Raw genomic sequence first — 21,629 nt, 5'->3', positions numbered from 1 at the left:
CTGTCGTACGTCTCCAGAAAAGCATGGTATCCGTGTTCATCATACGTCAACCCAGACTCGACATTGCATAGCAGACAAAGTCGCGCTAGAGTCTTGGCAGTCGTCAATCCAACATTTCGTTGAAGGAGCCGCGACATTTCCACATCAAACCCACCAAGCATGACGAACGTACCTAAACCAGATAACGAGACATCTAATACTACTGTCTCTGAAAAAATGGTCGAAGAATCCTCCACCGCCGTCGCACCATCGCAAACCACAGCAAACGAAGAAGCACCATCGACCACCATGACCGTAAACGAAACATCAGCAGACAACACACCGACACACCAGGAATCTGCCGTGAAAGAAGATGCAGTTGCTACCACGGCGACACCATCTGACCCCAAAGCCGCTCTCGCTGCGCGAATGGCACGCTTCAAGGCGCTCCAGGCGCAAAAAGTCAGCGGCCGAAAAGCCACAGAGCGCGAAGTCCGCGACGCCGAAGACCGCAGTGCGCGTCTTGCACAGATTTCCAAGCTGAGCGCTGCCCACGACAAAGCCTCATACAAGCTTCTCAAGTCCGAAGACCCTGACTTTGAGCGCAAGAGGAACTGGGACTACACCATCGAAGAGAGCGAGAGCTGGGACAAGCGGCTAAAGAAGAAGGCCAAGAATAGGGAAGGCGTAGCCTTTGCCGACTACAGAAATGAAGCAAACAAAGTATACAAGCGACAAATCGGCCAAATGAATAAAGTAGACATGGAAGCCTACGCCGAAGAAAAGGCCAGAAAACTCCAGTCCCAAGTATCCTCGGGCCTCCTCCAACTCGTCGAAACCGATGCTGGCGAAATCTATACCGTCGACAGCCAAGGCCGCATTAACACGCCCGTCGACGAAGCCTACAGCCACGACCACAAGCCCAGCAAGGAAGCCGTGGACCGCCTCGTCGAGGACCTCGAGAAGAGCGAGCGCGCTCGCTTAAAAGCGCGTGCCGCGCGCGGCATACGCGACGAGCAGGATATGGGCGATGTCACGTATATTAATCAGAAGAACAAGCAGTTCAACGACAAGCTTGCGAGGTTTTATAATCGGTATACGACGGAGATTCGCGAGAGCTTTGAGCGGGGGACGGCTATATAGTACCGGTGGGATATCTTAAGAGAGAGAGAAAGAGAAAAGAATGATGTGAATATTATACCCTAGCATTTTTTATGTTTTTTTTTTTCAAGTTTGAAAGGGTGGGCGTCGATTTGAGTTGCATTAGAGAATTTGGCGTTTGGAAGGGGGGTTGGGTAAATCAAGATGTCTTCAAGTCATGAATATAAATTCTGGAGGGTTCGGAATATCGGACAGCTTTTTCTTTGGTCTTGTTATTAGATTTGGTATGCTCCGTCGTGTCTTTTTTTCACATCATACTACTGAGCACTCTATTCACGTCCTGGCCCGGCTCCGGCTTCTTCATCGCCTTGCTTGTCGTTGTATGTTGTGAGAACTCGAGTCTGCCCTTTCTCCTCTTGGGTTTCTCACCCGCTTCTTGTACCGCATCCGCTGTCTCTGCCGCGTTCTGATCGGTATCCAGATCCTCACCTCTCTTTCTTCGCGTAGCCTCAATTCCACTAGCCACCTTGCCGCGCTCCACGTTCTCCAAGAACGCCTTGTTCTCCTTCTTGCCCTGTGCAATTTCGAATCTGAGTCGTGCTGCGCGCTCCGCATTCTCGTTTTGAATCTGCTCGACAAGATTGTGCCACTTGACGCCGCTCAGGTACCGGATATTCCACACTTCATCGTGCCATCTGCCTCTCTTCTTGCCGCCCATGGTCTGCGCATTGAGATTCTCGGCTACGAACTTGGCATCGCGCTTGTGCAGGAATTCGACCCAGCCGTCGAGGAAGAGCTTGCGGCGTGTGCCGCCGTTGCGCAGCCGTTGTGTGCGCGCTGTGGAGGATTCGGGAGTGAGGAATATGCGACCGACAGCGCCGTAGGGCTGCAATAGCGAACGAAGAACGGCGGGCTTCATGAATGGTGGAACGCGCGAGAGGTATATGACGCCGGATTTGTCCTTTTTAAGTGGAGATTGGGGTAGCACTTTGCCGAGTTTCGTGGATTGTAGTCTCAGTTCAGAAGGAAGGGATGCGGCGAGTTTCTCAAGATGGGCTAATTCGGCGCTCTTGGAGGCAAAGGGTTTTGGCTCGTCGTCTTCGTCTTCTGCGTTGTCGTTGTCGCCTTGAGATTTCGCATCTTCGTTCTCGTCTTCCTGGTCTTCTTCTGTTCCTGAATCATGGTCTGTCTTTTGGCGTTTCGATGCTGGCAGCATGCGCGCTCTGCTCTCTTCCTCAGAATCATAGCCCCTCTCATCGTCCTCGCTCTCCTCTACGTCGAGGTACTCGTTCCGTTTGCGCGTCACCATTTTTCGTTTGTATTTGACTGATTTAAGAATCCAGTAAGGAGAATTTCCCCAAAGGCCGTAACCAATTCGTTTGCGATAAATAAAGACGTGCTGTATTGAGGAATTTCCAAGCTGCTGGCTCGAAACTTTTGCGGAGAAGCCGCGGAGGTGAACTTTTGGGTGGGGCCTGGCTTAGCGCGTCTTGGCATCCCGTGGCGCATCTTCGCAGATGCGTACCAGCCTTCCATCATTCTTCGACTTACCAATACAACCAAAACCTCCTACTCGCGCGCGCATTATATATCCAGTGCGACTGTATTCGCGTCTAAAATACCACAAGATTCACATATTCAGACGCACACGGGACACTTGTCGCAATCATGGGTGGAGAGTAAGTCATTCGCTCCAATAGACTGTATCAAAACTAACTAGTCCAGTTTGAATTTGAAGAAAAGTTGGCATCCCCACCTCTTCAAGAACCAGGAGAGAGTATGGAAGGAAGAAAAAGCCGCTCTCGAGGAGCGCAAGTTGATCGACAAGCTTCGCCGAGAACGCGAAGAGGAGGCTGCGCTTGAAGAACTACAAAAGTTGCAGGCGGAGTCTGGTGGCAAGGTCGTGCAGCGAAGAGTCGACTGGATGTATGCTGGCCCCAGTGGTGATAGCGGCATTACGGAAGAAAGAGAGGGCTATCTTCTCGGAAAGCGCAGGATCGATAACCTCCTCAAATCAAACGACACGCAAAGTCTGCAGAAAGGCGCACCAGTCGGCATTGGTGGTATTGGTGAACCCAGCGCGAATATAAACAACGCCCGCGATACACAAAAGAAGGTCCTTCAAGACCCACTCCTCATGATCCAGAAGCAAAAGATGGAGATGCAACTGAAGGCTATGAAAGACGCTCAGAAGGAAGCCAAGTACGCTGAAAAGCGCGAGAAGGAGAAGGAACGCGAGAGGAGACACCGAAACAGGGACAGAGAGAGGAGCAGAGATCGGGAACACAAGCATCGGAGTCGACACAATCGATCGCGTTCGCCACGCAGAAGCGAAGATCGTGGACATCGCCGTGAACACTACCGCGAGCACCACAGCCACAGGAGACGGTCAAGGTCGCGGTCACGATCACCATATCACAAGCACAGTAGCCGGCGAGAGCGCACACGTTCACCGCCCAGGAGGGAGGATCGTAGAGAGGATCGCAGGGAGGATCGCAGGGAGGATCGTAGAGACTTTCGTGATCGCGATAACTACCGAAGACGTGACCGCAGTCCACCCAGAAGACAAGTCGACAATTCCGAAGCCCGCCAAAGTGCAGCCGATCGTCTCGCCAGTATGCAAGCAGAAGCGGCATCGTTGGAGGAGCAACGGGCTGAACGAGTCCGACAGCAGGAGATTAAGGATGCAGAAGAGGAAGCAAAGCACAAACAAAACATGGATGGCGGGCGACGCTTCATATCTAATATTCGTGGACAGGCGTCCAACATGGATTTGGGCGATGCCATTGCTCGTGGGCGTCCAAACTTGAGAGCAGATATAGACTCTTAGAGTTAGCTGGTGGGTTTGATGGGTGCATGGTTCCTGTAAGCAGATTGATGGTAAATTGATACCCTGGTGAAGTATTCTTCGTCAAAAGTACAGTTCAATGTGCGCCTGTATAAGTCGTAAGTCTGGAACTGTCAAGTGATGTAGATGCAAGAACCATTTCTTGTGCGACGAGACATGCTAGCATACGGCTGACAGAACTTAACAGTTGTTGCCTAGAACAAGCGACGATGCCTATCTTTCAACTATGGCTATTAATCCAGTCTCAGGCTGATGGCAGCCAAAGCTGCGGCAAAGACATTGCCTTGAGCAAAGTCTATGCTGGTTACACCACCACCTCGACACACATTGGTCCGAATAACCCCTTTCCTCCGCAACGCCAAGACCCCAATCATCGTCTGACACTTACCCTATTCCTTCAACCTCATCACACTCCGTAGATTTGATGATTATCTGAAGAGCGAGAAGATATTATCGGGAATTTCATGCTTGTCATAGTTTGTCCTTAACATGGACTCTAGATTCATCTGGAATCCTTAGCCAGTACAATTTCCACACAATCCCTTGGAACGGCCTTTCCAATTCACATGGAGCTACCGACCCCCGTTCCAGCCGGCAGTTGGTGCAAATAAATCATCCATGCTATCGCTTTTGTCTCTCCCCGTCTTCGAATCCCGAACACTGTAGGATCTGGTCACCTCGATTTGACGATTCAGTTTGTTGTTAGCCTGCTTGCGCGCATCTTTTTCTGCGTTTGTGCTACGTAGCTCAAACTCTCCCCTATTGCTGTGCTTCTTGAACATCTTGAATTTCCGAACTCTGGAGCGATTCCCGCTTCCGTTTCGACTCGAGAGAGACAGTATCCATGGCATATGTCGTTGTATAAAGGGCTTCAGGAGTGCGGCACATGCGCAAATGACGCCACCGTTGAGTTCAATCGTGGAGAATATGCAAGCTTTGGCGATATTGTAAGTTGAGTCGGGATTGCTGATCATGCTGTAGACGTAAATGATACGAACGGTGGAGATGACAACCACGCTGGCAATATTAGCATAGGACCATATGGAGACTGTGGATGTGCGCATCTCCTTACCCGGACCCCAACGCGAACACTAATCCCAGTAAGACTTTTTGTTTCATCGGCAGCTGCAAGGCACGCAACATTGGTACGGGCAGGCACAGGATCAAGAAGTCTGTGATAATGTTGATGCAGGCCATGAATAGGTTGAGGTCTGTGAGGCATTTCTGGTCGCTATGGTATTGTGGGTTGCATGGGCCGGCAGCGACAATAGTGATTGCCAGTGAATATCCAGATACAAGACCTGCTAACGCGTAGATACAAGAGCGAATCGTGAAATCCGGGTTGAGACGGTAGTAGAGGGCTAGCAACGAAAGCTTTGCGAGCGCAGGCGTCCAGACATAGACTACCATTATGCCGACGAGCATCTTTGTGTAGACTTGCAGTTGTTGGACGGTCACATTCCACAGATGCTGGCCGAAGCCGTACTGGAATGCTACAGTATGTCAGTTATGGTTGACGAATGAGTGCCATGGATTGTACCTTCGAAGCATATTACTAGCCATGCGACACATCCCAGCCAGCTGAGAACTACCAGTACATCGTCCAATCCAGTCAAACGACGAATAAAGATGCGCGTATACAGTCGCAATCCAAGTACCATAGACGAAAAGACTGTCATAACCACATATACCACAATGATTCTCCTCTGAAGGTCAGTTTTGCCGTCCAAATCTTGATTACCATCATCAGGCACAGGCAAAACGCCCACTTTCGTTCTGTCGGAACTCATCACACCACCAAGAGAACTTTCGGGATTGGAAAAAGAGATAGAGTATACGAAACGGAAGCGAACCCTCCAGGAGTTGGGCCATACCCCCGGATCTGCAGCAAACTTATCTTTGTGGGGAGCTTGAGTTACCTTTCCACCGATTTCACCACGGTGAAACCCAGAAGACCATTGCTCGTGTAACATTTATGTTCAACAGTGAAACCATAAGACGCAGCAATGAGCAAGCCGCTTACGAATGTGCGCCTCTCCAATACTTCTTCCTCGTAGTGAATGCGTAGAAGTATTGACAGAGCTGCCATGACGACGCAAGAAGAATTCAATGATATCCACAATTATGCGGTTGCTCCGAGCTGACCTGGCCGCTCCAGACATCTGGGTTCCTACATGGGGAGGCTAGCCGTTGCGCAAGCTGTTATATCGCCTGTTCGGTTACTGACTGGTTTACGTGCCGAGATTACATATCACGGGTTGGAGCACGTTGCCAGCGGCTCCACCCCTCTATGATGACCAGTGAGATCTTGTTCAGAGAATAAGGGTTTCATGACCTGCTTTGATTTTACTGAAAACCAGATGAATCAGGACCGCTAGAAAATTTCACGGTTATCGACAAGTTGCAAGCCTGGCCAAATGTGAGTCACAAGTGAATTCTGTGTGATGGTGTGCGATGGTGTACGACGAAGTGCGGCAGCGCAACGCTTTTAGCTAACATGTGGAGTAAGCAGCAAAGAATGCGGAAAGATGCCGGTTGTGGGATACACTAACACAAGCGTGCAGTCTGACGAGCAGACTGACTAGGGAAATGGATTAGACCCTGGTTCAGCTATCGGGACTACCGATCAATATCTCATACAGGTTGCCGCCACGTGTGACTGCGGTCCCCGGCGCATAAACGTTACATTGTCTTCTCTTCCACGTTTTGCACGACCGACCACCTTGCTGGATCTGCGAAGAGGCGTATCTTGGATTGTCTAATTAGTATATTTTGTTCGTATTCATTAATATGTCAAGCAGCTAATGAGATCAGAAAAGAGCAATTGACTTCACTAGTGAAAGGGCGATTGTATAACGGCTATCGCCTTCACCGTTTCTTTGTTACTACCATCACTCAACTCATCGCGACACCACCAGCCCGGCGCACCACCGGAGCTTTACCCGTAACGAGCCATGGAGTCGGTTTTCACTATTGTCTTTGTGTTCGCACCACTCTCGGCTGTTATCTTGCACGAATCTGTCCTGCGCAAAGTGGAAGTTGATCATCTGGCTCTTCCAATCATTGGCTTAGCAGTCACGACCTATTGGATCCTCGTATATTACACGGGTTTCATCGCAGCGACGGTGGTGACGAGCTCCTTCTGGGTACCGCTATGGTTGTACATAGGAGCCTACCGCGCTTTCTTTCATCCCCTGAAAGACTACCCAGGACCCTGGGGGGCGAAGCTCTCGCGATGGTGGACAATCAAACAAACATGGGATAGCGACTTGCACTACCACAGGGTATTACAAAGGCTCCAAACGCAATATGGCGATTATGTTAGGACAGGTCGGTTACGATTGGTACCTCCTTCCAGATGCAATGCTGACCGAAACCAGGACCACGTGAACTCACCATATTCGATGCAGAAGCGATCCAACCTATTCTTGGGACCCGATCAAAAACTACCAAAGGACCGTTCTTCGATGTAATGGAAAGGTCGCTGCATTTGAATCGTGACAAGGCGTTTCATCGCCAACGACGCCGGATCTGGGATAATGCGTTCAAGACGTCGCTTTCTACGTATGCTCCAGAAGTTGAACGCTTCACAGACCAGCTACTCGCGAAACTTCGCAGTGAAGAGGGGCAGCTCATTCCACTCTCAGAATACACTTCACACTATAGCTACGATGCCATGGCGGCACTGGCTTTTGGAAAGTCCATGGGCTTCATCAAGGGTGAGCAGAGCGACGTCGCTGCAAGCATCCTCGCCACGTTTACCAACAGCGTACAAGCCCTGGGGTACATGTATCACATGCCGTGGCTCATGAACACAATCGGAGTACTCACCTCGTTTGCCGGGCCTATGAAAGAGTGGCGAGACTGGAGTGTCAGCCAAATGCGTGCACGAATGAAGGTACGTACTATACATGTGATGAACATGCCCCCCAATCCAACCCTTACCAACACTTCTCCAGGTCCGAGACGCAAGATCAGACTTGATCTCTCACCTCATAGTCTCCACGCCCAAGACCCCCGAAGGCCGCGAACTCCTCTTCGGCGAATCGCGCCTCATCATCTCCGCAGGCAGTGAAACAACATCCACAGCCCTAGCCTTCATCTTCATGCACCTCGCCACACACCCACACTACATGACCGCCATCCGTACAGAGTTCCTCGCCAACGCTCGCGACTACGACTGCCAGCATCCACTCCCCTTGCTCGAAGCCGTAATCTACGAGTCGCTGCGCATATGGCCGTCCGTCTTCTTCGGCTCCCAGCGCGTCACGCCGCCCGAGGGCATGGACATCAACGGCCACTTCATCCCCGGAAACACAATTGTGCATATTCCGCTCTTCCCGCTGTTTCGCGACCCAAGGAACTTTGTTGCGCCTGATGAGTTTATCCCGGAGCGCTGGACTACTCGGCCGGAGCTTGTACGGGATAGAGCGGCGTTTATACCGTTTTCGACGGGGCCGTATAGTTGTGCGGGTAAGGCGCTGGCAATGATGGAGTTGAGGAGCGTGGTGGGGAGAGTGATTGCCGAGTTTGATGCATGCATTGATGAGGGGGTGGATGTCAATGCTTATTGGGAGGGTATCAAGGATCATTTCACCGCGGGGGCTCCAAAGGTGATGGTTAGGTTTGTTAGGCCGGCTTGAACGGGGAGCGGGTGTCTTGCGAATTCTGACGGAAATGGTAATGAGGGTTGTAGGGATGGGGTAAAAACGAACAAGGCATCTGTTTTGCAAAGGACCTAGTCAAGTCCAATCGATTAAACATACTACAAGATAAATCTGCTAATATACAATGTTGAACCCCTCTAAATAAAACATACGCCACATAAAACGCACACACATCCTTTCGTCTCAAAAATCCAGCAAACTCTTCCCTGGAGCAGACAAACCAACAACCGGCGTCGGCAGCGCTTCCTTCACAGGCTGAGTGCTAGGCACACTGAATCCATACTCCGCCTCCCAATCATCCTCGTAATCGCTATCATCTTCCGAATCCCACTCGCTGTCCTCGCTCTCGCTCTCATACTCATACTCATCATCATCATCACTCCATTCCTCTCCCTCCACCTCCGCATCCTCATCAACCCAATCCGCATCCCCCTCTGTATCCCCGTCGTCCTCAAAGTCGCGCGTAGTAACAACCACATTCGTGACCTCTGGTATAGCGTGAAACTGACGGATATCCAAGCGCGCCAGAGAGCCAGTAAGCAGTCCATTTTCTACTGTGTATTTGCTCACTTGACCGTCCTCATTCTCTTCTGTGCGTTCGCGATGCAAGTTCAATTGCACAATGCGGTCCTCGCCCCAGACATTGATATGGTCGAATCGCACAACTTCTAGCGTCTTCCACAGCGGCATTTCTTGAGACGTGAGGCGATGGATGATGGAACCGGGGTAGAGTAGCTTGCAGTGTGACGAGTAGAGCGTTTGCAATCCGGATAGTGCTTTGAACATTTCTGTGACATCTTCCGGACCGCCTTGCCACTTTGTCGGTCGGATTAAATCTTGCTTGTCTATGCTGAGCTCGCTGAGCTTGAGGTACTTGACGGTGGATGCGTAGACCGGGTTTTCCTGGATGGTGCGGAGAAAGAGGTCCCAGCGGACGGTGCCCCATGTCAGGCTCATGTTTGTCGCGATGTGGGTTGACGAGATGCGATTTAGGGCATGCGCGGTCAGTGAGAGGCTTATTATTGGGCGATAGAGTGTGGGCGATTGGCCGTGTTCCGAGTCGTTGACGCTAGGGCGATCGGGTGTGAGATAGATGCAAATTATGTGTAGAATGGGTTCGGGAAGTGAAGGTAAAGTGGTTAGAGACATGGTGGTGTTTGTGTGGTGTAGCAAACGAATGTGTAGAAAGAAAAAGGATTGAAGTTGAAAGGAAACGATTAGGGTGGAATGAGTGACTACTGAGGGGAAATTGGTCGCGACGAGAGAGACGCGCATCGATGATGTAGACGCGTCGCGATTAGTACACTAGACTAAATACGGTATGGTGATGGTCTTTGGTACAGGAAGTCTACACCCGTCTTATCCTGTGATTACGCATACTCCTAATCGCGATCAGATGTAATGAGTTCCGTCGTCCACTTCGCATATTTTTTCCAACTCCATGAGATTGTTTTCTGAAAGTCAGTCTTAGTGCGTGTGTATTGTAAAATATACATATGTAGACAATCTCTCCATCTATGCACACTAATTCGGCCAACTACCTACACCGACCGTTGCCATCCACCCTCAGCCTCAAATATCTTTCCAACTTCCTTACTCACTGCTAGCAACCGTCTGTCATAGTATCGCGGTGCCACGAGCGAGATGCCAATCGGCATACCATTCTGTCCCTTGAAGCCCGGCACGTTGACCACCGGTGTATGCAGTGCCTGTCCCTAGATCAATAACAACTCTTGTAGCTTGAGTACAGAAAGAAAACTTACCGTCCAAATTAAACAAAACGCCGCGCTACCAGTTTTCTCAATACCCAGTGGCGCCTCATCCGGCACGCTTGGCGTCAGCACCGCGGCATACTTTTCAAGCAGCTCATCTACTACCGGCCTTGCTGCTGCTATCTTATCAAACGCTTCCAATTGTGCCTTGCGCGTAATTTTTTTGCTGTTCTCCACGTGCCCTACTAACTGCTCTGAAATCCTGTCCTTGGCCACTGTGTATTCGGGCAAAAACGCTGTCCGGCCATCCGAGTTCAGCACTGTCGCATGCCATGATGGGAGATCATTGAGGTGCTCTGGCAGCGAAACCTCCTCTACTTCGGCTCCATGCACGCGTAGTAGGGAAACGGCTTTGTCGAGCGCAGCAGCAGTACCCGGTCCTACCTGCGGCCAAACCATGGTTTTGAGAACCGCAAACTTTGCTCCTTTGACAGTAAAATCTGATGGGACTGGGGCGTCATCGTGGATGGCAAAAGTATCGGCTAGGAGCTCTAGATCCGCTACACTGCGAGCATAGAGGCCAAGTGTGTCAAGTATCAGTGAGTAAATCTTCTGTCCTTCGCGCGTGATTGAATTCCACGTAGGCTTGAGAGCGTAGATTCCATTGTATGAACCGGGCCGGATAGTGCTGCCGCCCGTTTGCGTACCCAGACCGATGGGTGCTTGGAAATCTCCCACCGCGGCTCCAGAACCTGATGAAGAGCCACCAGGCGTACGATTCGAGTCGTGTGGGTTGCACGTCTTGGGGCCTGCGGTTGTTGCAGCGAATTCCGTCGTTGTCGTCTTTCCGAATATAAGCGCACCGGATTTACGCAGTACAGCAATGGATCCGGCATCTACTTTTGGTGCATCATTGGCGTAAATTGGTGAATTGAATTGTGTCGGCATATCTACAAATCGTCAGCCAAGGTGCAGCGAAAAACATTGAGATCAAACTGGCCTTTTGTGTAAATCACATCCTTGACAGCAATTGCAACACCGTGCAACGGGCCGCGCTCATCTTTTGGAACAGCATCCAGTGCTTTTGCCTGCTCAATCACGTGCTCGGGATTGAGATACGCCCATGCTTTGACGACCTCGTCCCGCGCCTCGATGCGCTTCAAGAGTGACTTTGCATACTCTTCTACTGTGACTTCGCCTTGCTGTATTTTCTTTGCCACTTCCGTGGCTGTCAGCTGGTAGAGTTCGGGGCTCATCTTGTCAACCGTATCGCTATATTCCAGGTCACAGTATCAATCTTCAACTACAAGGCAGCAAAGACTCTGGAAGTTAAGAAATGATGAAATAATTTCCCTTTTCCCTTCCAAGCAATACACCTATGCGCAACAAATGTATATTGAAGGAAGTCGTGCCGAGCATGTTATCCTCGGCCTAAGTGCTCCGTTTAGTACGATAGGCAGCCGTCAGACACACCGTGTCGCCTGCCGGTCACAACGTGCGGGTTTCCCCATTGAGGCGTTAGTGGTAGTACAAGTGCGATGACGGCCGATAACGGTCGTCCCGCTTATCGGACGATTGTATTCCGAACACACACCTCCAACTTTCCCGCCTACCAGATATGGAAGCATCGCAGTGGAGACGATTTGGAGTTTTCTGTGGAGCAAGTGTATTGGGTATGGAGCTGTTTCCAACGGTTGACGGAGGAGGTATGTAATAGAATGATTGATATGCGCAAAGTGGATGTATGCAATATTGGACAAAGTGTGATTTGCGAAATTCGATGATACCATCACACAACATACAGTGTTACTAACGGATTTCCTTGCTACAGCTCAATAATTCACCTTCAGTGATTTGCCTCCAACCTCAATATCATCCCCTGCGTCCGTCATGGGCGGCGTAGCAGCAACGTAAATTTCTCCACGATCTCCCTCTCCCTCGAAAAATCCCTCACGACCGTCGTTGCCTAACCACTCCCACTCAAACGGCGTGCTTTCGCGTCCAACAGGAAATACACGCGGCTTGATGAAGAGAAATGTGACATAATATACCGTTGCCGCAGTGGTGAAGGTGAGGATCCAGCCCATACGGTACATGTTCTGTGCGGCCATGGAAATGATCTGGGGTTGGTATTGACCGATGAGACCTGGGATACCCATGGTGGTGCCTAGTATCCAGGCGACTACTCCACACCAGTTGATCCCAGACCAGAACCAATACAGGCTTGTTTTTCTGCCGTCGTAGCACGAGGGAACGTGGATGTTGCCCTTGCGCACGATAAAGTAATCGACAATCAAGACGGCGCAGAGAGGAGCCATAAAGATGTTATAAGATCCAAGGAAGCTATTCAATTGTTAGTTGCATGTTCTTCTGCAGTAAACCAGCGACTTCTGTAGCTGTCTTACCTGAGGAAAGCAGATGCATTGGCCATGAGCTGCCATGGCTGCACAGCGATTCCAAGAAGAGCACATAGTATCTGTCCTCTGCGGATCGTGAGCCATTTGGGGAATAGACCAGTCATATCCGAGCCAAACGGAATAGAATTTGCGCCAAAGTTTGTCGCAAAAACCCCAAAGTAGAATGCCAGTGAGGCGAAAAAGATTGCTGCGCGTGCGCCAGCACCAAAGTGATGGTCGAGTATAGCGTCGAAGAGATCCCAAATATTCCAGTATGCTACGCCGTAGACTGATTGCATCGATGTCGTTGAAGCCATACCGAGGAAAAAGACGATGATGGCAGAGACGAACACACTGACACCCTGTAGATAGCCTGCGTCGCGGGGCTTCTTGCAGTAGCGGGCAAGATCGGGCTGGTTCACCAGCATGGGCGACAGTGCACCGAAAATAGTGTTGATACCAGCCATGATACTCCAACCCAAAGGAATGGATGAGGAAGCTTTACTCGTCTCGTGGGCGAGATCCATGGAGTTAAGTCCGCCACCATTTGCCATGCACCAGCCGAAAACCGCAAAAGCTGCAACAGGCATGATGATTCCCTTAACGGTGAAAACGTAATGGATGCGGGTCGGATGAACCCACATAAAAGGGAATTGCATGAGCCAAGCCATGAAGAAGGTCAACAGCTGCTTCGATGTCACGGCGGCACCTGGCGAAAGCGTGTTCGGAAGGGTTTCCCAGGAACTGCCAAAGATGCAGCGTAGCATCACGGACAAGAGGTTGCCGGCGTAAAAGGTCTGGATGCCGTACCAGATGATGCAGACGATGGCCCGGATGAAGACGAAGAAGTAGGAACCATACATGCCCATGACGGAGCGTGCAAGGACGGGACTGCACATGGTGAGCCAAAGTAGTAAATGCGTACGAGATTATTACTTACAATCCGATATGGTATTTAGCACCCGGGCGAGCCATCAGAACGACCACTATAGCCGCGAGTAGAGCGCCAACACACGCTGATGCGAAAGATGTCTGCCATGTCTACACACGTTATTAGTCTGCGTCCTATAACTAGCCTTACTAGATAACGTACCAGACCAACCGCTACAAGTGAAGAGCCAGTATTCCAGCCGACAAGGGAAAATTTGTTGGAAAACCAGTACAGAGGCAGACTGTACCAAGTCCAAGTCCTCTGTTCGACTGGTGTCGGCTCGAGATCCTTGTTCGACCATTTCTCGTCTCCGATAGCAACATGACCGTCGTTGACGCGAGGAGCCCTGAGAAAGTCGACAAAAGCATCCTTTGATTGGAAAGGTGCCGTCATCTGCCGCTTCGTTGGCATTTCGAATTTGCCCATGGTGAATTCAGTAATGGTCTGAATAGACAGGCCTGACTATTTGCAGAAAAAGCAGTCCGTCCTCATCTTTACATCTGTGGATCATGGCCGCTCATATGTCGAAATGATTAAGCTCGTCCCGACTCCAGATGGTTCACGCAGTCGACATACACCAATGGAGCGTTAGAACTGGCCAGACCCCCTTGTCGTCGCCTCCATCGGCGCATTTTCAGCCGATGTAACATGTTGCCCTAAATGCGCGAGCTGCGTCCAAGCCTCCTGGGATGCGATAAAGGACAGGGGCTGAGATAGGAATACAGTGCAAGCACGCGACGTCGTTGTGGCAGCGAACGTCAGCGTTACCGATCTGGTCAACAGTCTCCGCGACCAAGAGGAAGGCTGCAGCCGAGATAAGAGATCACATGACGACTTATCTCGCCCCCTTCTGCAAGGAATCACGATAAGGTACACTTCGGCTTGTGTATGCCGTGTACCCTGAGCGATCGTCGCACGTGAAAGGCGTAATGCATCCGAATACGCAGTGCGAGGTTGAGGCCGATGATTCCAGGGCTCTCGACTACTACACACTGTGGTAATTTCAACCCGAAAAAGGTCATGTCGCAATCCTACGCAGAGAGCCTCCTGAGCCCCTCTGGATCAGCCGACGACCACATACCTGCATCCTCTACTGCTACTGAGATCCCATCAAATAGCACAGGTGTAGGCACACAGCCCGCTGCAGCGAGGAAGCCTCGAGTCGCCTTGGCCTGCAAGAGATGCAAGCGAAGAAAGCAACGAGTACGTCATTTGAGGGTTTCACAACAGCACCTCTTGACTAAGCCTCTTGCAGTGCAACGGCGCGCGTCCAGTATGCAGGTCTTGCGAGCGAGCTGGCGTAGCTTGTGCATACGAGAGAACCCTGCGGCCCCAGTATCCTGGTGGCAAGTCGGCGTAGGTCCTTTACCCAAATACTTTTTTTAGATGTTTACATGTTGGGTATCTGACTAGCTAGTCAGTTATATAACTGCCTTGGAAGAACGCATTGCGTTTCTGGAGGCTCGTCTTCCAGACCATGCTTCGGATCATTATGACAATGGCTCGGATATGGTTCACGTTGTGCCTCCTGCGACTACCGAGGAGGCATCGGCCCCTCAATTTCAGTCAAATGAAGCACGTCGTGAATCTCGAGACGACTATTTCTCGGATGACCTCGAAGGTGAAGATAGGACTTCGCTCGTTGACGGCGTAGCCTACCTCTCTCTATGCGCATCTGGAACTACTGACACGACTTCTGAGCCCTACTATGTAGGCTCTAGTTCTGGTGCCACCATTGCTCGCATCATACAGTCTTCAATTTTTCGGAGTTCGGGCAAGAGAGCAGCCGGCCAGCATGCTAACCAGACGGCTCAACCTCCCACGGTTGCGAGGCCACCCCCGCCTCCTGAGTCTGCGCATTCAGATGACCATACCATTGATTTCCCCGAGAGGCAACAGGCACGTGTGCTGTTTGATGTCTTCTTTGAACGTATACATACACGCTGGCCATTACTAGATCGCGTGGTATATACAAAGCTCTTCGAGAAGCAGTATGTTCAAGGTGCTTTGTCTATCATTGAACGCAGTATCTTTCACCTCATGTATGCCATTACAGCTAGGTTTTTGTCTTTGACCCAGAAGCCATGTGGGGTTGATCCTGAGGTAAGTCAAACGAGTGTAAATGGTCGTATCGTTCTCACCAGCTTTAGAGTCACCTTGTTGCCGCAACAGAGCCAATGGATTACATATTAGCTCAGCATAACCTCGCAACTGTTCAATTTCTTATACTGCTTGGAGTACATGGACAGCGGTCTCCATATGGAGCAGGCGCCTGGTCTCAGATCCGATATGCGACGTCCGTCTGTATAGAGATGGGCTTACACAGGAAGAGAAGCGTGGTGTATTCTCCTGAACAAGCAAGAGATGCTGAGATTCGACGCCGAGCATTCTGGTCGTGTTACTGTCTCGATCGAGTGACTAGCATCGTTCTTGGCCGTGCTTTTGCCATTGCCGATCGAGACATCAATGTCGAGGTATGCCAGCGACCAAACATCACAAGAAAACCTTGACTGACTTCTTCCCAAAGCTTCCCAGCACTAGCCCAGAATTCTGGACTCTAACACACCAAGAAGCCCCCGAAGCCCACAAAACCCAATGGTCCAACATCGAGCCCTTCATCCACATCATCAAGCTCGACCAAATCCAATCTCGAATCCACAAGACAGTCTTCCGCGTCGACCGCGACGTCTTCGCCGGCACCTTTGAACAGCGTGCCAAACTCGACCAAAAAATGAATTCGATCCGCAACGACCTTGACACCTGGCTTCGCACCTGCCCACAAACCCCCAAAAAGGAAAACAAGATAACCTGGATGTACGACCCGGAAAGCGCATACCTCGACGCCCGTGACTTCTATGGCGTCCAATACCACAAAGCAATGCTCTTCCTCTTCACCGTCTTCCTGCCCACCCTCGATACTTCAGATACACGCTTCATAACGTGCGCCCGCTCCGCCGCCTGCGCCTGCAACGCATACAAGCGACTCAGCCAGAATAAAACGCTGACTTACACCATGATATCGCTGCACTCGTGCTTCGTAGCCGGTCTAACGCTTGTGTATTGTATCTGGCGCGACCGCACACTCTTCTCCTACGACGTCCTCGAAGCGACCCGCGCGTGCTCGCAGATCCTCACCATCTTCGGTGAGAAATGGCCGGGCGCCGTCAAGTATCGCGATATCTTTGATGCGTTATCTGGTAGTTTGTTTAAAACGGTGGTTAATGCGACGAATGCGCTGAGAACGAGCGGCGCGAGACCGCTGCAGTTGGATGTTGATGCGGAGTCGAGCTTGCAGGGGCTGGGACAGCGGAAGGGGTATGAGGAGACGGGGGAAGGGAGGAGGGGTAGTAAACAGACGCTGTCGCATATGGTGACGGATGCGGTCAAAGAGGCGTTTATGGAGGTTGATGAGGAGGCGCCGGGGGGTTGGCAGGGGTGGAGGATGTGGAATGAGATGGTGAGGGATGAGGAGGCGCAGATGCAGAATGTGGAGGTCAGAGGCGATGGGATGGGATGCGGGATGGCGGAGATGAGTTGGACGGCGGAGGAGGGCCCCGGGTTCTATGGGGTGGATCCCATTCAGGATGCTGCGATGCAGACAAATGGGGAGGGGATGGTGGATATGAACCAGTGGAGTTTCGGGGGATATAGGTGAAGGGAGTCTGGAGTTGTTAGTATGTATTACAGGCATCACTTACGGACTTTAAGATTCGGAATACAAACGAGGTAAAATATTTACATAGAGACGACTATCGATAATTTTACTTTTTCCATATTTACGTTTCACATTCAGTTCAACGTATGTACTTCTCCCGCAACCTCTGAATAGTGAAGACAGAAAAACTTTATTCAAACACCACAATCCTATGCAAGCTCCCCCTTCTTGTAAGGAAACTGCTCCCTAAACGCCTCGGCGATCTGCGTCCTAGTCGCCACCCAAACCCCCTCCTTCTCCGAAATGTACTTTACAAAGTCCTGCAACGCCTTAAACCGCCCTGGCCTTCCGATAATCCTACAATGCAGTCCAATCGTCATCATCTTTGGTTTTCCCGCCGCGCCCTCTTCATACAGGACATCGAATGCGTTCTGGAGGTGCTCGTAAAAGGCGCCCGGGCTGCGGAATCCTGTGCCTTGAGTGTGGAATTTGAAGTCGTTGCAGTCGTAGCTGTAAGGGACCATGAGACAGCCCTTTGGATTGGGGCTGTTGCGCTCGTGGGGGAGATCGGTCCAGTACGGGACATCGTCGGCATAGGTGTCGCTGGCCCAGAGGAGCTCCTCACCCATTTCCTCGTAGACTAAAGGAATCAAGGCGCGGCTTTGGGGGGAAGGGCGGCCGTAGTACCAGCCTTTGGGGGCGTAACCCGCGAGTTTCTTCAGCGCGGTGATGCCGTCTCTGATGTGCTGCTTTTCGGCTTCGACGGAGAGGTTGGAGTGATCGATCCAGCGATAGGCATGGGATGCGATGTCGTGACCTTCTTCGACGGAGCGTGTGACGGCTTCGGGTTGCTCCTCGACGGCGGAGCCGACCGCGTAAAGGGTGAATTTCATGTTGTAGTCGTTGAAGAGCTTGAAAATGCGCCACCAGCCGCTACGTGAGCCATATTCGAATTCGGATTCGCCGCTGTAGTCGCGCTCGTTGATTCTTGGTTGAGTGGGATATTCGCGGAGACTGATTTCAGACATTCCATCTCCTTTCATCACTGAGCGCTCACCACCCTGATCAATCAGTTAGTGTATGTGAAGTGGTAAATGGAGGAATTTGGGTTCACCTCTTCATAGTTGATGACAAAAGAGACGGCTATCTTTGCGTTGTTTGGCCATTTCAAACCCTCAAGGCCTTTTTCGCCATATCCCTTGAAGTTTCGGGGAAAGGCATATTCTTGTGGTGCTGCGTAGACTTCAGGCATGGTGGTCTGTTACAATAGTACTACAGAGGTATCTTGAAAGTAGACAGGAGGGTATCTAGGTGCTGATTCACACGATCCTTTTCAGGTTTTCCAAACCGAGTCTAAGTACTTGATAGCAGCAACTAACCCCTCATTTTTCGTATCTCGTAGCTCTAACATCGGCTGTTCTCACCCGTGAAGTTGTTACGCAACAGACGCATGCGACACCCTGCCGTCGTTCACGATGATCGCCCAGCGTACGGCCGCAGTCTGGACCGGCCGTGACGTTATCACGTTATCGTAGGAGAATGTACAGTTATCGGCTTGGAAAGATCCGCAAGTAGAAAGTTGCCCCGAAAAGGAGGGTGTTACGACGGCTGGGGCACACCAGTCTGGGGTTGCTGATAAGACATGGGTTTTTGTGGGGCTACACTGCAACCTACCGAACTCGGAACCCTGAAAATCCCACAGGAAACAGGTCCTTGTATTACTAAAGAAAAATATCCTGTGTATCCCCGGAATCGATCCTCGGTGTACCCTGGTGACCTTTGTGTAACCTGGTGGATCGCCTCGATGCGAAGTCTTATCATCTTCGCATTGTCTTACCTTGACAGTAACAGCAATCGAGCAGATTCCGAGGCAGTCACACCCAGTTTCAATTAACACATTAAGAAGTTGTAACATAACAAGATACTCTCATGTCCAATCATGTGTGCGGGGTTCTAACTTTGTTTTTGGAGGCAGTCCATGTTGAGATTGCTGCAAGACGATCGCTAAACTCCTAAGCGATGAAGTCATCAGGCTCTATACATGATGTATTCCAATATTCCTGCCAAGACGATAGGATGCCAATACGCTTGTTTATCGTGAAAGACCCCGCTGGACCTCATGAACGATGTTTATTCTTTATGTCTCCGCCGATATTTGCCTCCTTCTCATGAGATGCATCACCCTTGCTCTCCACTTCCTCACCATCTATGGCTGGCTGCTCAAACGCATCTCCGTTTGCGCTTGCTGCCACCGCTTCCTCCTCATCCAGATTCTTCGGTGCTTTCAGACTCGTGTTCCCAACCCAAAAGGTCAACGATAAGCTCACGCCTGAGCATGCTGTAAAGAAAATAAATATGTAATGCAGACCCAGCATATAGACATCGAAAACGATATCTTGCTGGTTTTTTGTGAGACCAAAGCTGTCGAGGTTATAAGTCGAGGAGGTCAGCTGACTCATCAGACTTTCTGATACGAAGCCTCGTTGCGACAAGTGACGACTGAGTGTGTTCGACAGGATGACTCCAGAAATTACAAGACCGAACGCTCCGCCAATGGTGCGAATAAAGTTGCGCAACCCTGTTGTTACAGCACGATCTTCACTACGACCGTTTGCGTACATACCAACGAGTGTGGGCTGAAGCACTAAACCAATGCCCGCACCTTCCAGAATGAGCGCAACAATGAGCACTGCCAGGCCAGTACTCCGATCTAAAAGTAGCGTGAGCCCATTTCCAAGAGTCCAAAGCGCAAATCCAGCGAGAATGCAGTGCATGTAACTACCGACTCTGTTCATGTACTGGCCGGACGCAATCGATGTAAGAGAGGTGGTGATGACCACTGGTAGAATCAAGGCGCCAGATACTAAAGGTGAGTACCGTAGGACTGATTGGAAGTAAATCGGGAGATAGAAGAAGTTCCCAAAATATGCGAGCCCGATGAGGAAGGTTTGCAAATAGAGCGCCCAGGCGTGAGGGGCGCGATAGAGCCGGAGTGGCATGATTGGGAGAGCGACGAACCTCCATTCGTAGACGACAAACAGAATTCCCAGCATGGCGCCGATGATAGTGCAGGCAATAAAAAATGAAGAGGCCCAGGCATAAGTAACACCACCTCCGGACAAGGGTATCAGTAAGAGGAGTGTGGATGCGATGTTTAGCACCATGCCACCATAATCGATTTTTCTGATCTTTTCGAGATAGCCGCCAGATCGATGCTTCAAAGGCAGGAAGAACAAGATGATCAGAGATGTGGGGATGGCCAAGATGGGTATAATCCAGAACACCCATCTCCATGTAGCTCCTTCGACAATAGCACCGCCGAGGAAAGGGCCAGCACCATTGCCTAGAGCGATTACTGCACCCAGCCAACCTGAAAAGAGATTTAGTAGGTCATGATGGACGCGAATTGAGACAACATCCTACCTTGATACTTGCCACGATTCTGCAAAGTGGTAATATCACTAACGATGATCATGACCAAACTGTTGATGCCGCCGCCGCCAATGCCCGCAATTGCACGGAGTACAAAAAGCTGTACAGCCGATTTTGCGAAACCGCAACCGAGATCTCCCAGAGCCATGAGCATAAGACTGACGAGCAGTAGGTTTTTCCGACCAAATATATCCGAAAGCCGACCGTTGATGAGTTGAAATGCCGTCGAGGCTATCAGAAATGATGTACCAATCCATGAGGTTGCAGTTCCAGTATTCAGATCAACAGCGATTGCAGGTGTTGCGGTTGAAACACTAGTCTGATCGATGAAGGAGACAAACAGGCAGACCGACAAAGCTGGAATTGCGATTCTTAGCTGGGTAGAGGTCATGGTATTCCGCTGACCACCAATAGATGCCGCATCGCTTTCATCCTCAGAGTCTTGTTTGGCCGTTGGTGCGAGTGGTGTATTTCCATGGCTGGAGACAGGCATTCCCGTAGAATATTGATCGTCTTGTTTGGCTCTGTTCTCTTCTGGTGCACCAGAAACTCGAACGTCTTCGTTTTTGGTGGAACATGTCGAGCTCATCTGGTCAGTGGCGGCCTGCTCGCTCATCATCATATATATGTTTGCTCTAGGCTTGTCGAACCTTGAGTAAACATGTCAAGTAGTGGAGGAAGTCAACATGGATAGCTGACGTTGAGTCTAGACATGATGGCTAGCGTGCAGATTGACAGCAACGTAGGCATCGGAAGCCTCCCGAGCGGGGCGGCCCTTTTCCTTAACAAAGTATGCTCGGTACTACGTTTCATTCGGAAAAACGTCGGAAACCGAATACAATACAGCCGAAGAAACTGCAGCTGGAAGAATCTGTTACATTCCTGGATTCCGTAAGTGTATGGTGGAG

At 50.7% G+C, this 21,629-nt stretch overlaps 11 protein-coding genes across 11 annotated transcripts; 4 read left to right on the top strand and 7 right to left on the bottom strand.

Moving 5' to 3' along the window:
* Positions 1-141: 141 nt before the first annotated feature.
* On the top strand, positions 142-1,156 carry PSV08DRAFT_362180 (SYF2 splicing factor-domain-containing protein). The gene has a single exon (XM_014227351.2). The coding sequence runs from the start codon at positions 160-162 to the stop codon at positions 1,120-1,122; it is 963 nt and encodes a 320-aa protein (XP_014082826.2). The 5' UTR covers positions 142-159; the 3' UTR covers positions 1,123-1,156.
* Positions 1,157-1,323: 167 nt separating this feature from the next.
* On the bottom strand, positions 1,324-2,140 carry PSV08DRAFT_297463 (uncharacterized protein). Its single transcript, XM_014227352.2, has one exon. It carries the CDS (start codon positions 1,997-1,999, stop codon positions 1,388-1,390), a length of 612 nt encoding a protein of 203 aa, XP_014082827.2. The 5' UTR covers positions 2,000-2,140; the 3' UTR covers positions 1,324-1,387.
* Positions 2,141-2,211: 71 nt separating this feature from the next.
* Positions 2,212-2,505, bottom strand: PSV08DRAFT_297460 (uncharacterized protein; the record flags this gene model as incomplete). The annotated part of the gene is made up of 1 exon (XM_066092617.1): positions 2,212-2,505. A coding segment is annotated over exon 1 (178 nt), but the record flags the coding sequence as incomplete, so codon positions are not given.
* A 112-nt stretch (positions 2,506-2,617) lies between these two features.
* Positions 2,618-4,005, top strand: PSV08DRAFT_401817 (Pre-mRNA splicing factor-domain-containing protein). The gene is made up of 2 exons (XM_014227353.2): positions 2,618-2,759; positions 2,806-4,005. Exons 1-2 carry the CDS (start codon positions 2,749-2,751, stop codon positions 3,908-3,910), a joined length of 1,116 nt encoding a protein of 371 aa, XP_014082828.1. The 5' UTR covers positions 2,618-2,748; the 3' UTR covers positions 3,911-4,005.
* A 495-nt stretch (positions 4,006-4,500) lies between these two features.
* Positions 4,501-5,718, bottom strand: PSV08DRAFT_180149 (uncharacterized protein; the record flags this gene model as incomplete). The annotated part of the gene is made up of 3 exons (XM_014227354.1): positions 4,501-4,945; positions 5,001-5,421; positions 5,469-5,718. The coding sequence occupies 3 exons, from the start codon at positions 5,716-5,718 to the stop codon at positions 4,501-4,503; spliced, it is 1,116 nt and encodes a 371-aa protein (XP_014082829.1).
* Positions 5,719-6,882: 1,164 nt separating this feature from the next.
* PSV08DRAFT_390289 (cytochrome P450) lies at positions 6,883-8,603 on the top strand (the record flags this gene model as incomplete). The annotated part of the gene is made up of 3 exons (XM_014227355.2): positions 6,883-7,258; positions 7,309-7,826; positions 7,888-8,603. The coding sequence occupies 3 exons, from the start codon at positions 6,883-6,885 to the stop codon at positions 8,569-8,571; spliced, it is 1,578 nt and encodes a 525-aa protein (XP_014082830.1). The 3' UTR covers positions 8,572-8,603.
* A 48-nt stretch (positions 8,604-8,651) lies between these two features.
* PSV08DRAFT_297440 (uncharacterized protein) lies at positions 8,652-9,800 on the bottom strand. Its single transcript, XM_066092616.1, has one exon. It carries the CDS (start codon positions 9,742-9,744, stop codon positions 8,779-8,781), a length of 966 nt encoding a protein of 321 aa, XP_065949083.1. The 5' UTR covers positions 9,745-9,800; the 3' UTR covers positions 8,652-8,778.
* A 258-nt stretch (positions 9,801-10,058) lies between these two features.
* On the bottom strand, positions 10,059-14,379 carry PSV08DRAFT_401815 (amidase signature domain-containing protein). Its single transcript, XM_014227358.2, has 8 exons — positions 13,797-14,379; positions 13,644-13,744; positions 12,713-13,594; positions 12,152-12,650; positions 11,900-11,916; positions 11,347-11,579; positions 10,359-11,257; positions 10,059-10,304 (listed from the first exon to the last, which is right to left on the bottom strand). Exons 1-8 carry the CDS (start codon positions 14,058-14,060, stop codon positions 10,137-10,139), a joined length of 3,063 nt encoding a protein of 1,020 aa, XP_014082833.2. The 5' UTR covers positions 14,061-14,379; the 3' UTR covers positions 10,059-10,136.
* A 275-nt stretch (positions 14,380-14,654) lies between these two features.
* Positions 14,655-17,289, top strand: PSV08DRAFT_409704 (fungal-specific transcription factor domain-containing protein; the record flags this gene model as incomplete). Its single annotated transcript, XM_014227360.2, has 5 exons — positions 14,655-14,837; positions 14,890-14,990; positions 15,056-15,737; positions 15,785-16,108; positions 16,162-17,289. 5 exons carry the CDS (start codon positions 14,655-14,657, stop codon positions 17,287-17,289), a joined length of 2,418 nt encoding a protein of 805 aa, XP_014082835.2.
* Positions 17,290-17,498: 209 nt separating this feature from the next.
* On the bottom strand, positions 17,499-18,541 carry PSV08DRAFT_247315 (carbohydrate esterase; the record flags this gene model as incomplete). The annotated part of the gene is made up of 2 exons (XM_014227361.1): positions 17,499-18,350; positions 18,404-18,541. 2 exons carry the CDS (start codon positions 18,539-18,541, stop codon positions 17,499-17,501), a joined length of 990 nt encoding a protein of 329 aa, XP_014082836.1.
* An 865-nt stretch (positions 18,542-19,406) lies between these two features.
* PSV08DRAFT_223119 (major facilitator superfamily domain-containing protein) lies at positions 19,407-21,214 on the bottom strand (the record flags this gene model as incomplete). Its single annotated transcript, XM_014227362.1, has 2 exons — positions 19,407-20,659; positions 20,713-21,214. The coding sequence occupies 2 exons, from the start codon at positions 21,212-21,214 to the stop codon at positions 19,407-19,409; spliced, it is 1,755 nt and encodes a 584-aa protein (XP_014082837.1).
* Between the last annotated feature and the right edge of the window lie 415 nt (positions 21,215-21,629).

Source organism: Bipolaris maydis (assembly GCF_028858645.1).
Source record: "Bipolaris maydis strain C4 unplaced genomic scaffold PSV08scaffold_7, whole genome shotgun sequence".
Classification (NCBI taxonomy): Eukaryota; Fungi; Ascomycota; class Dothideomycetes; order Pleosporales; family Pleosporaceae; genus Bipolaris; species Bipolaris maydis.
The sequence above is the reverse complement of the archived record's forward strand: the minus strand, read 5'-3'. Positions and strand labels throughout refer to the sequence as shown.

What these genes read in the sequence shown, in the direction of transcription:
- PSV08DRAFT_362180 (XM_014227351.2), top strand. Translation starts at nt 160, where the DNA reads ATGACGAACGTACCTAAACCAGATAACGAGACATCTAATACTACTGTC.
- PSV08DRAFT_297463 (XM_014227352.2), bottom strand. Translation starts at nt 1,999, where the DNA reads ATGAAGCCCGCCGTTCTTCGTTCGCTATTGCAGCCCTACGGCGCTGTC.
- PSV08DRAFT_297440 (XM_066092616.1), bottom strand. Translation starts at nt 9,744, where the DNA reads ATGTCTCTAACCACTTTACCTTCACTTCCCGAACCCATTCTACACATA.
- PSV08DRAFT_401815 (XM_014227358.2), bottom strand. Translation starts at nt 14,060, where the DNA reads ATGGGCAAATTCGAAATGCCAACGAAGCGGCAGATGACGGCACCTTTC. An exon ending in GCTAAATACCATATCGGATT is followed by an intron (nt 13,595 to 13,643) that starts GTAAGTAATAAT and finishes CACCATGTGCAG; the next exon opens with TCCCGTCCTTGCACGCTCCG. An exon ending in TGAGCGCGGCCCGTTGCACG is followed by an intron (nt 11,258 to 11,346) that starts GTGTTGCAATTG and finishes GACGATTTGTAG; the next exon opens with ATATGCCGACACAATTCAAT.